This window comes from Myxine glutinosa, chromosome 2, assembly GCF_964187855.1.
Source record: "Myxine glutinosa chromosome 2, kmMyxGlut1.1, whole genome shotgun sequence".
Taxonomy (NCBI): Eukaryota; Metazoa; Chordata; class Myxini; order Myxiniformes; family Myxinidae; genus Myxine; species Myxine glutinosa.
The window spans coordinates 61,758,616-61,776,875 of record NC_136262.1 but is presented as its reverse complement, the minus strand read 5'-3'; the positions used below and the strand labels follow the sequence as shown (position 1 = coordinate 61,776,875).

The window sequence follows — 18,260 nt, the reverse complement described above, 5'->3', positions numbered from 1 at the left end:
TTATCCCCTCCACAGGGTGACGTCGAATGCGATTTGCTTCCAAGATGGTTGCTGGTTGTACCCCTTTTATAGAGAATGTGACTGAATGACGAAATCTTACATATAACAACTGACCAACTGTCCCACCCTCAGACGGAGAAGGTGATTTGCAGCTTACGAACTGCGCTGCAGCTTCGCTTGCGCTTCATTACGCACATCAGCAAGATGGACCAAGGAACCGCCACCAGCGCAGCTGCTGTAGCCACGTCCAACACCCCTGCCCATTCGGTCACCATGCACGTAGGGTCATCCACGAGCTCTGCTAGTTCCACGTCCCCCATAGCGGCGGCGCAGGCTTCCATCCCGGTCTCCACCGGACCAGCACAACAGTGAGTCATGCTTGTCGAATGGAATTTCCTGCGGTCAAACTGCGTGGCCGAAAACTCGTCTATAACCTGCTCCATGTAGATAAATGACACTTACAAAGGATGTACAAAAGATGTTTTTTTCTGTGATTGCACCACGTAACTGTTGTTTATGTGTAGTTTATTTGGTCCTGCTATGTTGAACTGTTCTTGTACATTTACTTTTCACAAATTCAAGGCGGATTGTTAGACGAACTATACGTGCACCTTCCTCACCCCTACTCCACCCTCCTACAATTTAAAGCAAGACAGGACGGGCATGTAAACAGCTCTGAAACTTTAAAATATTGTCTTATTCCAGAAATCGTGTAAAGATCGGATATAATCTTGTCTTGTTTTGGACAAGAACCTGAAATGCTGAAATTGAGCCATCCGCTTGAGCTCATATGCTTGTACAGGAAGGTTCATTCAAGCGTCGCGTTTTTAAACGACAAATGAGCCAGATGCTAGGATTCTAGCCATTAAAGACCACGGTCTTTCACCAGAGGTTTCCACAGTGCAGAAACGGCCACGTAATAATACATGTTTATCATGGAGATGAGGGTTGGTGGAGTCTGATTTTAGTTGGGGATTTGAGGCTTGTTTTCTGTACACTGCATCGCAATTGGCTTTGTCGGCTGGTTGAAAACCTGCTTTCCCAATACAGCCTCTTAATATTGTTCATTTTCAAATACAAACTACTTTTACCTTTTTGCAACATTGTTCGTTTATTCAATCTCAAATGAATCTGGGTCTCTCGATCGATCGCACCCTGGAAACAATTGACGGCGATGTCGATGGGTATTTTCAGTGTTCGACTCGGGTTATCTTTCCCGGACACTGATTCTGTGCACTTTGACGTTCATAGTGTGGGCATTAGAATGTCCAGTTGACAGTACAATTTACGTTTTCAAATATTTATAAATTGTTGCAGTCACGGTCGGTCCGGATAATTTCAGTCCAAATTTGTGAGTCACGTGTAGTGTTACCAGAAGCCCCAGTCGACACCACGGCTCCTGAGCAAGCCATCAGGCCTATGTGCCGCACGGCCCACAGTGATTTGAGGCCGAGCTTACCTCATTGCTTGATGACTTTCTACCTATGATTTATCCGATAAACCTACACACCTTATGCCTGTGCTTTGGTAAACAGAATGCACCACACCTGGAGACCAAATGGTTTTATTTAGACAGTTCGTATTTACAATCACATCTACATTAGGAAATTTCAAACACAAACAAACATTTCCTATACCCACATGTGGCACATTGTTTATTACTGTTACTTAGCACCTTTATGACATGGGCCTGCTTTCATTCCGACAGACAGAGGGAGAGAGACAGTTGAGGAAGACTAGACGGACCCCCTGACATGGTAGGCAGGTTCCGGGGAACCGGCGCGTCCCTCTCGGTGGTTGCACGAGCTGCACAGCCCACGGCTACTGGTGGGCATAGGCTTCCTCCATGACCAGGGTACCTTTGCGCTCTGGTGTCCGGGATTGTGCCAGACACTGACGGCCACAAGGTCCACAACGTGACCTCCCCGCACACAGACGAATGGTAGTTTGATCATGCCAGCACAGCACACCACCACATGCCATGAACCACTTACTGGATTTGTGTGCAGGAAGGTAGACAGCGAGGACGGGAACCTCGGGCAGAAGAGGCCGGCACTTGAAAGAGCCCAGCCAGATGCTCTTGGTGAGGCTACTCAAGCTTCTTTCCTTTCTTGCCCCGAGAAGATCATCTGATGAGATGTTAATCATGGCCTTGTATTGTTCCTGGCTTCTGTAATTCCGTCTGTTTCTGCTCTGTGATCTGTTTGGAACTGCTCCGATTGGATGGTTAATTTGGGGTGTGAACTCTTCCCGATCTGATCGATACATCCCTCCCTCCGATTGGTGGCATTATCCAGAGGGGCAGGATTATATGTGGTGTGATTACGCTCACTTCCCGATTGGTTCAAGCTCTGGGCGTGTGTCATTTCTGATCCGGTTTGGGACCTGAAACAATGCCTGAATTAGTCAGTTCGCACGGAGGTTGGAGGGATGAGAGATGAGGGAAAGGAACATTCAACACGATGGGCTGGAGGAGTTAGAAACACAATAAGGAAAAGGGAAACAATTTACCCAATACATACGCATTGCATATATCACCACATGAACATCAGATATTTAATGAAATAATATACTTCAAAATATTTAGTTTTGGAGAACCAAATAGGAGAACCAAATATTCCCCAAATCTGAAAAAATATGTAAAAGCCAGTTCATTTGTGGACAATGTATGTCTGCATTGACCATCTATGCCCTAACTTACCCTCCCCCCTCCCCCCATTGGTTGGATAGCTGCCCTGACTCCACCCACAATTGTAACCTGAAAAATATATATATATTACACGACTGGTCAAAAGTTTTAGAACACCTCAATTTTTCCAGTTTTTATTGAAATGTACGCAGTTTAAAGGGCCACAGACACAGAAAATCATGTTTGGTTTAATTGATATTGCTTCACTTAACACTTAATCGTCCTTTTTTTTGAATAAATATCACTCGATTGGCCCGCGCCACCCCAAAAACGGCGATTTGATTGCTCATGTGACTGGCTACGTCATCGAGGGAATTCTTGTTGCTGCTGGTAGTTTTTAGCTGGTAGTGGAGTCCCGCCCCTAAAATCGTGATGTTCATTCATGATGTCACCTGTGTGATGTCATCGAGGGAAAGGTTTCTCAGCACGCAATGATAACTGCCTGACCAAGAATCTTCTGACAGTCAAAATCATTATTAAAGCCTTGCAGTCCCCATGACAATATTCTCCATTTTGCCCTATTTTCTGCATCTCCCCTTGTTAACCCCCTTGCCCGCATTTCTTCTTCGACCATCTTTAGCGAAGTCTTTCTCGGTCTTCCCCGACCTCTACTTCCTTCTACATTCATTTCCATCACTCTTCTCAACCAGTCACTTTCATCCTTCCTCAACACATGACCAAACCATCTCAAACTGTTTCTCTTTACAGCATCCATCACAGGCTCTATTCCCATCATCTTTCGCAATTCATCATTTGTCTTCCTCTCTCTCAACGATACTCCACACATCCACCGAACCATTCGCATTTCCACCCTTTCCAGCCTTCGTTGCTGCTCTATGTTCATTACCCATGTCTCGCTCCCATAAATCATAACACTTCTCACACATGCAGCATATACCTTTCCCTTCAGCTTCAACGACACTCCCCTCCTCGTCAGCACGCCACACAGTTCCCGAAACTTTTTCCATGCACATCTCACTCTAGCAACCATTGCCGAGTCTGATCCATCTTCTCCATTCAGCATGTCTCCTCTGTAACAAAATGTTTTCACACCTTTCAGCTTCACACCGTCTCCAAGATCCAACTCAACATTTCCTCCATCTGCAGCTCCCTCTGTGCACACCTTACACTTGAATGTAGCTGACACACTGGTTAATGACCCTCTCAAACCACTACATTTTTGATGAACCCACTCAGCGCACATTGTACATTGAATGGAATTCACTCCGACACCCTTCCTGCACACAGCACACGACCACTTCCCAGTTCATTCCACCTCACCACATGCTTTACCACTTGCCATCACCTTCGTTTTTCCGATATTCACCTTCAGACCTTTTGTCTCCATACATTCCTTCCACTTGTTCAGCTTCTCCTTCAGTCCATCCATAATTTCTGCAATCAACACCAGATCATCTACATACAACAACTCCCACGGTAAACCCTCCTTTACATTCCGAGCCAGCACCTCCATCACAGCTACAAATAGTAGTCGACTTAGTACCACCCCTGATGCACTCCCACCTTCACCTCAAACTCACCACTGTTCCCGTCCTTCGTCCTTACAGCTGTGCGCACTCTTTTGTACATTGCCATCACTACTCTGATCAACCATTCCTCCACTCCTAACTTCCTCAATGCCCATGTCACTACTTCACGTGGAACCCTATCGAATGCTTTCTCCAGATCAACAAACCCAAGAAACAACTTCTTCCTCTTCTCCATGTACTTCTCCTGCAACTGCCTCACAATAAAAAGCGCGTCTGTCGTTCCTCTTCCTGGCATAAATCCAAACTGCATTTCGTCAATCTTCACTTTCTTCCTTATCCTCCTCTCCAACACCCTTTCCAATAACTTCATTCCATGCTCCAATAACTTTATCGCTCGGTACGAGCCACACTCCAGAGGGTCACCTTTCCCCTTGTATAGAGGGATAAGGGTACTCAGGTCCCAATCCACTGGAATGCGGCCTTCTTTCACCACCAGATTGCAGATCTCTGTCATTCTCTTCACACCCCAATTTCCCGCTGCCTTCAACATATCTCCCACAACTCCCGTCGGCCCTCCGCTTTTCTAATCTTCATTGCTTTTATCGCTTCCTCAACTTCCTTCTCGGTTATCTTCTCTGCCGGTCCTAAAACTGGGTTACTCTCTACGTTGCCATCCCATTCATTCTCTGCATTCAACAGTATTTCCATATATCTCTTCCATCTTCCTTTAATTCCATCTGGGTCATAAATAAGAACAAATAAACAATTGGAGATAAAAAGAAATCATAGAATCATTTTGTTTAACAAAATTTTATTTAAATTTTTGTCTCAGCAAAGTAGCCACCTTTTTCAGATATAACCGCCGAACACACTCGAGCCATTCTTTCTACAATGGAAATCAAATATTGTTCGGGAAGTTCTTCCCAACACTTACAGACGTTCCCACAAATGTGTTGCACTTGTAGGTTGCTTTGCTTTCACCCTTCTGTCCAGTTCATCCCAAACCAACTCGATGGGGTTTAAGTCTGGAGACTGTGCTGGCCATTTAGGGCTGTCAACCGAGCCGAGACCGGGACGAAATCCCGGCGGTTTCGGCTTTCGAGACGGTCTCGGGACGGTCCCGAGATAAATTGACTGACGCAATTTCTCGGTAAAAAAATCCCGGTTAAAATTCCAACTTCTTGCAGATATTTTCCATAATAGAGGCATTTATTGAGCCTTGCTTTCATTACTCTGCTTCTGCACAAGCATCATTTTTCGCAAGTGCAGCTGAACTGACACAAACGATGATAGATAAAGTAAACTCACTGTTCCAGGATTTTCCCCTTGTCAACAAACAATGCACTGCAAACGAATCCGAATTCCGAATCCGGATCTTCACCAACATCTAATCATGTCGTCTTTGTCACACACGCTGCATCTCCCCAAAATTTCGTCCGAATCCGTCCACAACTTTTTGAGATATTGTGTTCACAAACAAACGGACAAACAGACAGGAGTGAAAACATAACCTCCATCCACCTTTGGTGGCGCAGGTAACGAAATCAGGATGAAGGTCCCAATGAAAATCCGCCGCATCGCGGCTTCATTTAAACCGTTGAATCCTTCCGCTGTATCACTCCGCCTCGCCCCGCCCCGCTGCGGTCACGTGTCCGTCCTTGGAGACGAGTTACGGAATGTGGTTGCTATGGTCTTTTGCACATTAATATCGAGGGACTCGAGGCTCCGTGAATGGAGGGACGATGTTTATTTGGATTCAAAACACGTTTATAACGGATTATTCTCCACACAATGTATTAATACAAGTACAATACATTATGTAGTTTTATGAAATGAGTTTTTGATGAACGTTTATGTTTAATTGCAACGCTAAATCTATAAATTGGAAGAATCCCTCGGGGTTTGGTTTGACGGTTTGAATGTGAAAGTATTTTCGTTATCTTATCTCCACTTTAGGCCTGATAAGTTGATTACGTTTACTTTAGTCACAGAGTCAAAATAAGGAGGAGGGGGGGGGGGGTGATCACTCCACCGCCTGCTTTATAATTTACTAGCAGAAGTACCTGGCATTGCCGGGTGGGGGAGGGGAGGGGAACGGGGGGGGGGGGGGGGGGGAGCAAGCCCCTTGGCGATCACAACTCACAAAATGATAATGAAACTCCAACCGGGACTCGAATATGCCTGGGCAGAAACATTTTCTCCCTCTGACATTCCGAGCAAGAAATTACACGACAATACAAACTGTAATGAGATAACCCGGTCCCGTCGGTGGCCGATCATCTGCATGTAGGCGGTGTATTTTATTTCATCCCGGTAAATGGAAGCTAAGTCGGAATTTAAGTACTCAACATCAGAAATGAATTTTTTTCATTGTTGTTTATATATTGTAATGAAATTCCATTATTTTTGAAGCCTTATTATTTATTTATTTTTTTTATTATTATTATTTTTTTCTTTGCCGGGAACCGAGCCGATCCGAGATCCCGTTATGAAAATTGAAAATTTATCGAGACGGTTCCGAGACGGGATTTTGAATCTAGCTAACAGCACTATGGCCATTCCATGATTTGAAGCCTACCGTCTTGTTCTTTTCCTCAAAGGTAGTTTTTGACAGAGCCTAGAGGTGTGTTTAGGGTCATTATCTGGCTGTAGGATGAACCCCTGACCAACTAGGCGTATACCAGAGGGTATTGCATGGCGCTGCAAAATGCTGTGGTAGCCCTTTTGGTTCAGGGTGCAGAACCTCTGTGCAAGTCGCTGACTGTGGATCCAGCAAAAGAGCGCCAGACCATGACGCTTCCTCCTCCATGTTTAACAGTTGGTGTCACACACTGAGGAACCATCCTTTCGCCTCCTCGGCGGCGTACAAAAACCCTGCGTGATGAACCAAATATTTCAAATTTTGATTCATCGGTCCATAAGACCTTCTTCCAGTCTTCATTAGTCCACTGGCGGTGGGTGCTTCATGGCCCAGGTAAGCCTCTTTTTCTTATTTTGCCATCTTAGCAATGGCTTTCTTACTGCCACTCGACCTGTCAAACCTGCAGCTCGAAGTCTTTTCTTCACAGTTGAAACTGAGACTTGCTTACTTCAACCAGTGTTAAGCTGTGCTTGAAGCTGTTGTCCTGTGAGCTGCCCATCACGCAAGCTGTTGACCCTCAGAAACTTGTCTTCTGATTCTGTTGTGGCTTTGGGTCTGCCAGACCTCTTCCTGTCAGAGTTTCCTCCAGTTTCCAAGTGCCTTTTGATGGTGTAGGAAACTGTACTCACTGACACCTTGGCTTTCTTTGCAATTTCTCTAAAGGAAAGACCTACACATTTAAGGGTTATAATGGTCTGTCTGTCTTTCTTTGTTAATTGCCTTTTTTTCGCCCTTATGATAGCAATGTACTACTTCCTGCAGTGCAATATTGTCCAAATAATGCTTCAGAGGGTGTAATAACAGTCTGTTCCAAAACTGCTTTTATACAGACAGGGGGTTTGTAATCAAGTAATCAGCAGAGGTTGGGACACCGGTAGGAATTGTTTGCATCAACTTTCAAGGCTTAATTTACTTACACTAGCGGGGTTACCCGTGGGAATCCCACGGGCATGGATGTGTGTGACATTTCGACATATTGAGTTATATGCTGCACATTCATTTTTACAAAATGGTTACTGGCAAGTCATCAGATCCAGAAATGGTGTGATGAACACAATTTATTTATTTCACATAATATGTGACCCCTCACTCCTCTCCACCTGACACTCTCCTGTCTCCACCTGACACTCTCCTGTCTCCACCTGACACTCTCCTCTCTCCACCTAGCACTCCTCTCCTCTCCAAACCCTCACATCCCTCTCCTTTCCAATCCCTCACCTCTCCAATCCCTCACACTCCTCTCCTCTCCAATCCTTCACACGCCTCTCCAATCGCGCCTCACACTCCTCTCCAATCGCGCCTCACACTCCTCTCCAATCGCGCCTCACACTCCTCTCCAATCGTGCCTCACACTCCTCTCCAATCGTGCCTCACACTCCCCTCCAATCACTCCTCTCCAATCGTGCCTCACACTCCTCTCCAATCACGCCTCACACTCCTCTCCAATCGTGCCTCACACTCCTCTCCAATCGCGCCTCACACTCCTCTCCAATCGCGCCTCACTCGCCTCTCCAATCGGCTTTCCCCGTCTCGTTTCTCTCCTTTTTCTCCCGTCTCGTTCTTTTTCTTGCTCCAAATCGGACCGTCGGAATCGGAAATCGGCCCGTCTCGCCCGTCGGCCCGTCGGAATCGGAAATCGGCCCGTCTTGCTTTTGTGCTTGTGCGTAAATAAATTGTGTTCATGACACCATTTCTGGTGTTGGGCTAGCGGCTAGGGTGCCGGCTTAGGATCCTGGGTTCGAATCTCGGTCGATCGCCGAATTAATGCCAGGGGGGTTGACTCAGCCTGTCATCCTTCCGAGGTCGGCTAATTGAGTACCAGTTCACTGGTAATTCCCTGTTTGTCGTTGAAGGCGGCAAAAAGGGTTGGCGTCAGGAAGGGCATCCGGCCGTAAAACATTGCTTCAAAAAGGGGACAAAAAAACAACAACTACCACGGTCCCCGAAAAGGCCAACCCCCGCTTTGCGGGGAAAAATGGCCTCTAAACGGTGGTTTTTACACCATTTCTGGATCTGATGACTTGCCAGTAACCATTTTGTAAAAATGAATGTGCAGCATCTAACTCAATATGTCGAAATGTCACACACATCCATGCCCGTGGGATTCCCACGGGTGACCCCGCAAGTTTGCATTGACGTTCGTCGATGGACTCGTTCGCCCGTCTCATTCGTTTTCTTGCTGCATCCTGTTCAAGTCTGCGTTCTTCATCGATCGTCTCATTCATTTTGGAAATAGAAGTTTCCACGCAGCGCATGAATTGTCACGATCCTCAAGAGGAATTTGTCTCGTAATCATCAAATGATAAATGGCAAGTAAATTATATTGTGGAAAATTAAAGATTTCAAATAAACCTATTTAAAGTGTATTCGCACATAACTAATTTTAAAAAACGAAGAAATATCTCTCGGTAATTTCCTGAAACATATTTTACTTCCGGCTAATAATGTTGAATTAAATAAAAACGAAGAAATATATGTCGGCATCATTGTTGACGTTTTTGTGACGACTGTCATCAAACGAAAAAGTAATATATCTTAACGGAAAAGCAAAAGCGAATTTTTAATATATATCGACACGTTGCCGTCGGTGTCATGTTGGGCGGTGTATGATACACCATGACGCGATTTTTAAAAATATATCTCTGCATTTTCCCGCGTGTGTGGAATGTTCTCAATTATTGCTGACACCGAGTCCAAAACCATCGATAAAAATGAAATCATATGGTGAGTTAGATTGGAGATAAAGGCGTGAGAGAGACTCAATGGCCTTGAAGTTGAAGTTACAGGCGTTTGAGAATTCATTTCGTTCTATAAACGGCAACTTTCATTGGATTTCCTTCCCGTTTTTTTTCAACCGAGTCGAAAACTATGTTAGCGACTGTGAAAAATGAAATGATATATCGAATTTTTAATATGTATCGACACGTTGCCGTCGGTGTCATGTTAGGCGGTGTATGATACACCATGACGCGATTTTAAAAAATATATCTGCATTTTCCCGCGTGTGTGGAATGTTCTCAATTATTGCTGACACCGACTCTAAAACCATCGATAAAAATGAAATCATATGGTGAGTTAGATTGGAGATAAAGGCGTGAGAGAGACTCAATGGCCTTGAAGTTACAGGCATTTGAGAATTCATTTCGTTCTATAAACGGCAACTTTCATCGGATTTTCTTCTCGTTTTTTTTCAACCGAGTCTAAAACTATGTTAGCGACTGTGAAAAATGAAATGATATATCGAATTTAAAATAGATATCAACACATTGCCGTCGGTGTCATGTTGGGCGGTGTATGATACACCATGACGCGATTTTAAAAAATATATCTCTGCATTTTCCCGCGTGTGTGGAATGTTTGTGGAAAATTAAAGATTTCAAATAAACCTATTTAAAGTGTATGCGCACATAACTAATAAAAAAAACGAAGAAATATCTCTCGGTAATTTCCTGAAACATATTTTACTTCCGGCTAATATGTTGAATGAAATAAAAACGAAGAAATATATGTCGGCATCATTGTTGACGTTTTTGTGACGACTATCATCAAACGAAATAGTAATATATCATAACGGAAAAGCAAAAGCGAATTTTTAATATATATCGACACATTGCCGGCGGTGTCATGTTGGGCGGTGTATGATACACCATGACGCGATTTTAAAAAATATATCTCTGCATTTTCCCGCGTGTGTGGATTGTTCTCAATTATTGCTGACACCGAGTCTAAAAGTAAAACCATCGATAAAAATGAAATCATATGGTGAGTTAGATTGGAGATAAAGGCGTGAGAGAGACTCAATGGCCTTGAAGTTACAGGCCTTTGAGAATTCATTTCGTTCTATAAACGGCAACTTTCATCGGATTTTCTTCCCGTTTTTTTTCAACCGAGTCTAAAACTATGTTAGCGACTGTGAAAAATGAAATGATTTATCGAATTTGATTTGAAATAAAACTGGGGGAGAGCAAGACACCACGGGCCTACAAAACAGGACTCAAAGCTATGCGAGTTAATAAAATGGTGGATATTTGTTTATAGCCACTCCCAGAATGGGTGGAGCTATGGGTGGAGCTACTCTGCAAACCGAGTAAGCCACACCCCGGACAGACACCCAACAGATAGACAGACAGACAGACAGAATCATCTCCGGCTATTATAATATAGATTGCTGCAGAACAGCTGTAAGTTGTTAACCCATTACTTGTTCCCTGAAGGCCTTTTTTACAATATAATTGTGCATTTTACATTATTTTCCCGTTTTTGCTAACCTAAACTTTTTTTTAAACCTCGAGCAGTTTACTGCTTACCTTTGTACCATTTCAGGTTATTCACTGGACCTGAATTGCTTAAATTGCAATAAAAACTGGAAAAATTGAGGTGTTCTAAAACTTTTGACCGGTAGTGTATATATATCATACGTCCACCATTTTGTCAAGGCTACCTTAAGCATCGGCCTGAGGCTTTAGCCTTTAGCTTTGTTAGCCTTTCGCCCATGGGCCAGTGCAATTGGAATTATCCGAGCTATATAGCAACGGTTATATATTGGGCAGCAGTTTTTCATCTACCTCAGGGAGTGACGTCTCTGTCCTATGATAGTCTTGGGCTCAGCTGGCTCCGGCTGACAGTACCTAGTGTGGGCCCCTTGTCCAGGGTACCGGATCCCCACTGCCTGGTGGGGGAATCCTCTTTAGTCTAAGGCTATGAGAAGGACACTCTGATATCAAACCACACCTTTAGGTCACCCTGGGCAGTGCTGCATCATGGATAAATGTGCCCATGAAAGTCAGTGTTGGCACCAATTTTGGCATCACAGTGCAGCATCTGCAGACAGCTGTGTCCACTTTGGACATTAAGGTCAGCCATCATCATACCAACGACCTGGCCAGTCTGCTGTGCCTATGTGCTTTAGACTTCACGTTGCATTTACTGCACCTGCAGCCAACGATGCTCATAGGAATAGAGAGTGGGAGAAGGATAGCACACACCTCTTACGTTATTCGCTTCTCTGTGCAGGTTTGTCCCTTCATTGGCACCTGCACACTACCCATTTGTACCGATACAACCATCGCACAACGAACAATGCTTAGTGAGCATGCCAATGAGGGGAAGAGATTCGTTGAAAGCGACACACCATCATAGTATTATATATATATGCACATAAGCAGTAGGCATGGTTTTGCTCCATGTACGCAACCCAGGTTATTTTTTAAATCTATTTTCAGGAGTGATTGTAGCAGCAGTCTGTTGCCCATACACTGCCCAAATAAAGGGATGAGCAATTTGAATAATAAATAATGTATTTTGTACATAATTTTGGTTTTAGCCCAACCCAAATCAAGGGATAAACATTTTTTTTTGTAATAAATGAAGGTTTTAGCTTGGGTTTTCAAGGTTGAATAGTGTGAAAATACAGAAGTGTCACAACGTAAGCATTAGGCATTGCTTCCCGTATGCAATCCAGGTAATTGTACTTTTGACCAAAATACAATATAACCACTTCACATTCCACAAGAGGACTTCTAACTTTTTCTGTACATTTGAAGACTGAACAATACATCTTCTATCATAAAAGAAAGGTATGTTTTGATTACAACACATGCACAGGAAAGAAAATAAGTGTCTGGGAGGGTAATGCATTTTGAATCTACAAAGTGTAAAAATATACATTTGAAGTTTTTAATGAAACAACTCCAACCCATCACTTTGACGCTATACACCAAAGTAAATTAAGGTTTTTGTATGCAGGTTCGAGTTTATCCCAAGTTTTCAAAGCTGAAGAGTGTGAAAATACAGAAGGGTACAGAAGCTCGCCCGTCATTATGGCGAGCGTTGGGGAATGATCGAGATTCAGACAAAATCTTGGCTCAAAGGAAATATAGGTCACGCTCGGAAACGAAAAAAGCAAGTGATGAGGACCCTTCCCATGTCCTTTTTCTCAAGACTGCGTGGGCTCAGGTGTTCTGTGAACTCTAATTTTTAAATAGAGTTCAGACTTCCATTTTGTTTCCCCTCTCAAAGGCCAGCGGTCCTCTTTTGTTTGCCCGAGAGCATCGGTGAACATGTTTGGACAAGTCACCAATTAGTGATGAGATCGCAGTGGGTTGGTTCATTTGAGACCATTTACATAGCTGGTGCACACATGTTCAATGATGCTGCATTCAATCCTTACGACTACATTGGCCTGTATGAAGAACAAGTTTATTTTCATAAATAAGTCACTTATAAACACTTTTTAAAGAAACAAATGATGAAAATAAATAAAGTTAACTTCCGACACCATTGAAGTCCATAAATCTACTGCATTGAAAATTCATTGCCCACATGGTCATACTTGACATGTCGTATCGCAGCCAATTTTCGCTTTTAACCACTCAGGTCATACGTGACACCAACACAGCACCACCCACAGGTACAGAATTAATATTAAAAGCAAAATGCTTGGCATGAGGCATTGTCACAGAAATTGGTATTAAACAGCCTGATCTTGCACTTCATGTCCAGACTGACGTTGCCATGGCTTGACCCCATTTAACAGGTAAATTAACAATTATTCACAGCATGAATTAAAATAAAATAAACCTTCCTACCTGCACAAGAGCATTTGTAATTTGACCTATAATTTCACTCTTCGCATCTCCAACCAGTTTGTAATCTGGCTTCAAGCGATCATCCGTTGCTTTCCACACAGTGGAAGATCCATGCTGTGCAGACGAGATGCCTAATGAGAGTTGGGCTTTTGTAAGGAGAAGGTGCGGATGTTGAAGTGCCGGCTCAGCTGCCACACCTGCATTACCACAACCACACACGATCTTTGTGAGCACAAAAATGTCCTCTTGAAAGTGATAGCGCCTGATTCCATATATGATAGCCAGCTTAATCCCCCCCTCACCCCAATCCAAAAAAAAACATGTGGAACCAGATGATCATGGAAGATCATGGAACCAGATGTGGAACTCCATGGGATTTGCAAAACTAGATCTCAAAACTGTTGCCGTGACCAAAAGGTTCTATAGTGGTCAGACATGACAACATTGCTTCTTACTGTAAAAATTCCTGATCTACAAAGTTGTTTAAATTCAACCCTCCCATCCCGCCTTTCAAGCAACCACCATCCCCGACGTACCACACAGATACCATAATGCAGGTGTAGCACTGTGACAATCATAGCATAGAGGATGAAGGTGGTAGGCTCAGCGTGACCTAACCAGCCGTTGCACGATGCAAGTGTGAGCAAGGCTAAGGGCGGCAGGAGCATGTTGAGCATTTGGCATCGTGTGCTGCTCATCTGGCTCACAATCAGTTGGCACTAAGGACCAGCAAAAGGGTGTTGGTGGGCGAGGGTGAGGAAGAAGCCACAATTTAACATGGCATAACACAACGAGGAAGCACGAAGAAGCCATTCGGCCCATCAAGCCTATACAGCATCTCTACCACATCGATTCAATCCAACAATCTAACTTAAATTCATTCGGGGAGGATGTGTGAGGGGTGCAAGAGTGGGGATGACAAATGTGGGGATGACAACAGTGGGGCAAGCTCAGACACCACCAGTGTTTTAATTGCATATATAATGTCACTTCATATTCGTTTGTATGCAGCTCCACTTGCTATGCCGCTGATGCAATTAGCAACTTGCATCCAGTGTACTCCACAATGTAGGACCAGCTTGTACATCAAATGAAAAAAAAAAAATTCCAGGAGAGAACAGCTCAGTATCCTCGAGTCAACTTTTATATCTCTTCACAGAAAACCCACAAAGGGATTGTATGGGACTTGAAGGATGAATTCCAAGAGAGTTGGGACAGATTAAATGGATGATGAGAGGCACTCGGTGGAGCGCATACCTCCGCCAGACTGGTTTGTTTTGTATCTCCGGATAGATCTGCATCTGGACCTGAACCAAAATCTAAATCGGCTTGTTTATGTCACCTAAACAAATCTACCACGTTTTGTCATAACTCATCCACAACTTTTTGAAATAACATGCTATACATCATATTTGGCCCCATCTCTCAATAGTGAAGAATCACTTAAAATTATCGTATCCAGATTCCGATTTGCACCAAAATCAAATCAATTTGTCCTCGTCACACTGGACCTGCACATAACTTTTTGAGATATCATGTTACATATCGTTTTTAGCCCGATCACTCAATGGTGAAGAATCACTTCAAAAAATTTGATCCCGATCTGGATCTTCACCAAAATTGAATCAATTCTTCCTTGTCACACACCCCACCTGTCCACAAAGTTTCATCCAAAATCTGTCCACAACAGTTTGAGAAATCCTGCTCACAGACAGATAGGGGTGAAAACAACCTCTGCCCACCTTCAGTGGCAGAGGTAAAGATTATTAGGCTGCAAGGATGAAAAACAATGCTTTCAACAGCGCTTCGTTCACAAGCATTTTCGTTTGTGCTCAAGGAATTAAATCGGTCTGACAACTCTCGGGTATACTGCATTCAGCCATGCATGCAACAAAGATTCGAAAAAAAAAAATCGTCAATTTCCAGGGGTGAAATTGTGGAGTGGGGGAAGAGTAGGGGGGAGGGAGGGGGGAACTTGTGGCTCAAATGTTTGTATATTCAGACTCATGGGAGCGGCTTGAATATATATATATATATATACATTTAGTTTTTGTTTTTTTTTTGATCTAAAACTCAAAGGTCAAGGCTGCATAAAATCAATTTTCATTTTATATATATATTTTAACTATTTTCGTTATTTTGAGCATACGGAAGAAGAAGATGTCTGAATACAAATGTACGCGGACGGGCTTTGCATTTTCAGATGCTTTCTGGTTTAGCAGTTGCAAATGGTCCTACCCCCTCCACCCCTTTATTTCATTTCCGCACACGGTTAAAAACCACAATGCGATAAGCTCCACAAACTCTTAATCCAAACCGATCTTCAAAATTCCAATTTCAGAATTGACTAACAGTAACAGCTGTCCCAACTACTAAAAGTGTTATTTGCTAAAAACGTTTTATTTAAATAAAAAAACGGGTCTCCGAGCGGTCCCATGGAAGTAAGAATTAGTTAAAAACAATTAAGTTCAATTAAAAAAAACAACAACCTCAGAATGAGAATCACAGCCTCACTTAAATAAATGCATTTATACATTTAGTTATAAAAGCCTGGTTTTTGCTTTGCGGTTATTAAAAGGGATTGATGACACAAAGAGCCAGGAGAAACAGAAGTTGATGACACAACAAGGATGTTATCTCTCAGTATAGCCCAAGATGTTGTACATGCCGTCTCCAAAGGGAAAGCGCTGACACCAAAGCATGTTGGGCTAGGAATGACCCTTCACCAAGCAACTCGTTCCAAGGACCTGGTGAACATATTTCACAAGGCCGGACACTGCATCAGTTACAGTCAAGTTCAACGTGTAGATACCACACTAGCACAGCACGTACTGGACAACTCAACGAAAAAGGATCAGTTTCCTGTCCCACCAAACCTTGTCGAATGCCGGTTTCTCCAATTTTCTGCTGATAATATCGATATTATAGAAGAAACCCTCGATGGGAAGGGAACATTCCACGCAACGCAGGTGATTGCTTTCCAGAGAGGGGCGTCACAACACCACAGTGGACAAGCACTGCAAATGGGACAAGCAAGGTCACTCAAGGTACCAGCGGAGCTACAGCAGCTTACGCCTGCACCAGACTGCGGTGCACATGCCCAGCCACGATTTGACACAGAAGTGAAGACTAATAGCTACACACCAGACCCAGACATGAAAAAGAGAGCAAACATCAAAGAGCTTTCGTGGCTTCTTGTCCGACATTACAGCAGTCCAAATCAATCAGTTCCAGCATGGACAGGTTTCAATCAATGCGTCATCAATGATACACAAGAAACGACAACCGTGGATTACTTACCTATCATCAATGCTCCGGCACATGAGAGGGACACTTTGTGGACAGTTATACTTCGTTGCTTACGAATCACACAGGAGCTGAACCCTGGCCAGTCCACTGTATTGACGCTGGATGAACAACTGTATGCGAAGGCAAAGGAACTGCAGTGGGAGAATCATGACATGTAAAACTCTTTCAGCGTCTGGGGGATTTCCACATAGCCAAGAACTTCATGAGAGCCATTGGGCAACACTATGCAGATTCTGGCCTTCAACAGATATGGTCCGAAAGTTTGGTGTATGGTGAGAACACAGCCCAAAACAACATGATGGCGGAATCATCCAACCGCACGACCAGAGCCCACAAGCTGACAGTGGAGGCACTCTGGCAGATCATGTGGCCACATTTCCTCGCATGGGCACAAGATCAAGGGATCGGAGAACAAGAACTACAACAACTGTCGGAAGAAGTAGCACAATCTTTGGATGGACTTGGGGATCTTGAACAAACGAGTAACCCATCTGAAGCATTGGGCAAACTGGAGGAAGCAGTGAAGGATGCACATCTCCTTGAACTCCTGGAGCAGTATGACAAAACCTTATCTCCAACAGGTCTCTATTGGAGACACTACATGAAAATGGTATTGGTCTTGCTGCAGTTCATACGTGCAGAACGAACCGGAGACTGGCAGATGCATAAGTCAGCATTTATGGCCATGCTGCCTTGGTTTGCTCACTACGACCACACAAACTACACACGCTGGGGAGTGATATATGGTGCTGATATAAGTCGACTAGACAGTTCACATCCAGACGTCTACCAACAATTCATGGATGGTGACTTTGTTGTGAAATCAACATGCAAGAGCTTCAACCAAATTAGCACTGATCTTGCACTGGAGCACGTTAACAAAGTCGGGAAAGTCGCTGGTGGTCTGATAGGAATAACTCGAACAGACAGTGCAAGGGACAAATGGTGCCTGACATACAACGAGTGAAGCCGAATTGTTGACGAGACCACTTCAATGTTTGGCATGGCAATCGATGACACAGAGTATGCACCATCTGCGTACAAAGATGTCGGTCCAGCAAGAATAAAGAGGGACAGAGAAGATGTTCAAAAGCTACAGGAACAGTTCTCACGATTCCAAATATTTGACAGTGAGAGCAACTTAGGCGACGAGTTGACCTGTCTGATGACAATGGATGTTGCCCCTGAAAACGAGACATGATGTCTCGAGACATGAAAACGAGACATCTCATGATGTCTCGAAAACGAGACATGATGTCTCGTTTGCCCAATGCATCAAGGACGCTTTACTGACCGCTGAAACCCATGGAGAATCAAAGATCAAAGAATTTGTGGAATCACGGATTTGCAAACAAGACGTCGGCTTTCATGTAAAATTGAAACAGTCACAGAGTCCTACACTGACGACAATGTACACACTAGAAAAGATGAAGGATGCTCGTCAAAAGCGTCAAACCATCAAAGCAGACAGGCTTCTGTTCCAGCGGCTTCTTGTGGCACAGGACTCCGGACGTGATATAGACCTTAAAAGTATTCTGAGTCGT

The 18,260-nt window shown here is 43.8% G+C and overlaps 2 protein-coding genes across 12 annotated transcripts in view; one reads left to right on the top strand and one right to left on the bottom strand.

Moving 5' to 3' along the window:
• MED23 (mediator complex subunit 23) overlaps positions 1-18,260 on the top strand; it is a 72,239-nt gene that overhangs the window by 36,569 nt on the left and 17,410 nt on the right. For 2 of the 5 annotated variants that reach the window (XM_078773352.1, XM_078773353.1), the window contains exons 29-30: positions 133-368; positions 6,998-7,717. In XM_078773352.1, coding sequence (XP_078629478.1) covers positions 133-368; positions 6,998-7,061 — 300 coding nt within the window. In that variant the 3' untranslated portion in view covers positions 7,062-7,717. Of the gene's footprint in view, positions 1-132; positions 1,097-6,997; positions 7,718-18,260 lie in introns of those variants that run through there. The other 3 variants (XM_068108088.2, XM_078773355.1, XM_068108087.2) reach the window with 2 other exon arrangements.
• Positions 12,475-18,260, bottom strand: part of LOC137421747 (ethanolaminephosphotransferase 1) — a 51,315-nt gene continuing 45,529 nt past the window's right edge. For 2 of the 7 annotated variants that reach the window (XR_013622678.1, XR_013622679.1), the window contains exons 9-11: positions 13,944-14,126; positions 13,408-13,604; positions 12,475-13,001 (exon numbers count right to left, since the gene is read on the bottom strand). Coding sequence is in view for 3 of the 7 variants with exons in the window: in XM_068108098.2 (XP_067964199.2) it covers positions 13,539-13,604; positions 13,944-14,126; positions 15,060-15,149 (339 nt within the window). In the remaining 4 variants the exon portion in view is untranslated. Of the gene's footprint in view, positions 13,605-13,943; positions 14,127-15,059; positions 15,150-18,260 lie in introns of all 7 variants that reach the window. The other 5 variants (XM_068108099.2, XM_078773359.1, XR_010983394.2 and 2 more) reach the window with 4 other exon arrangements.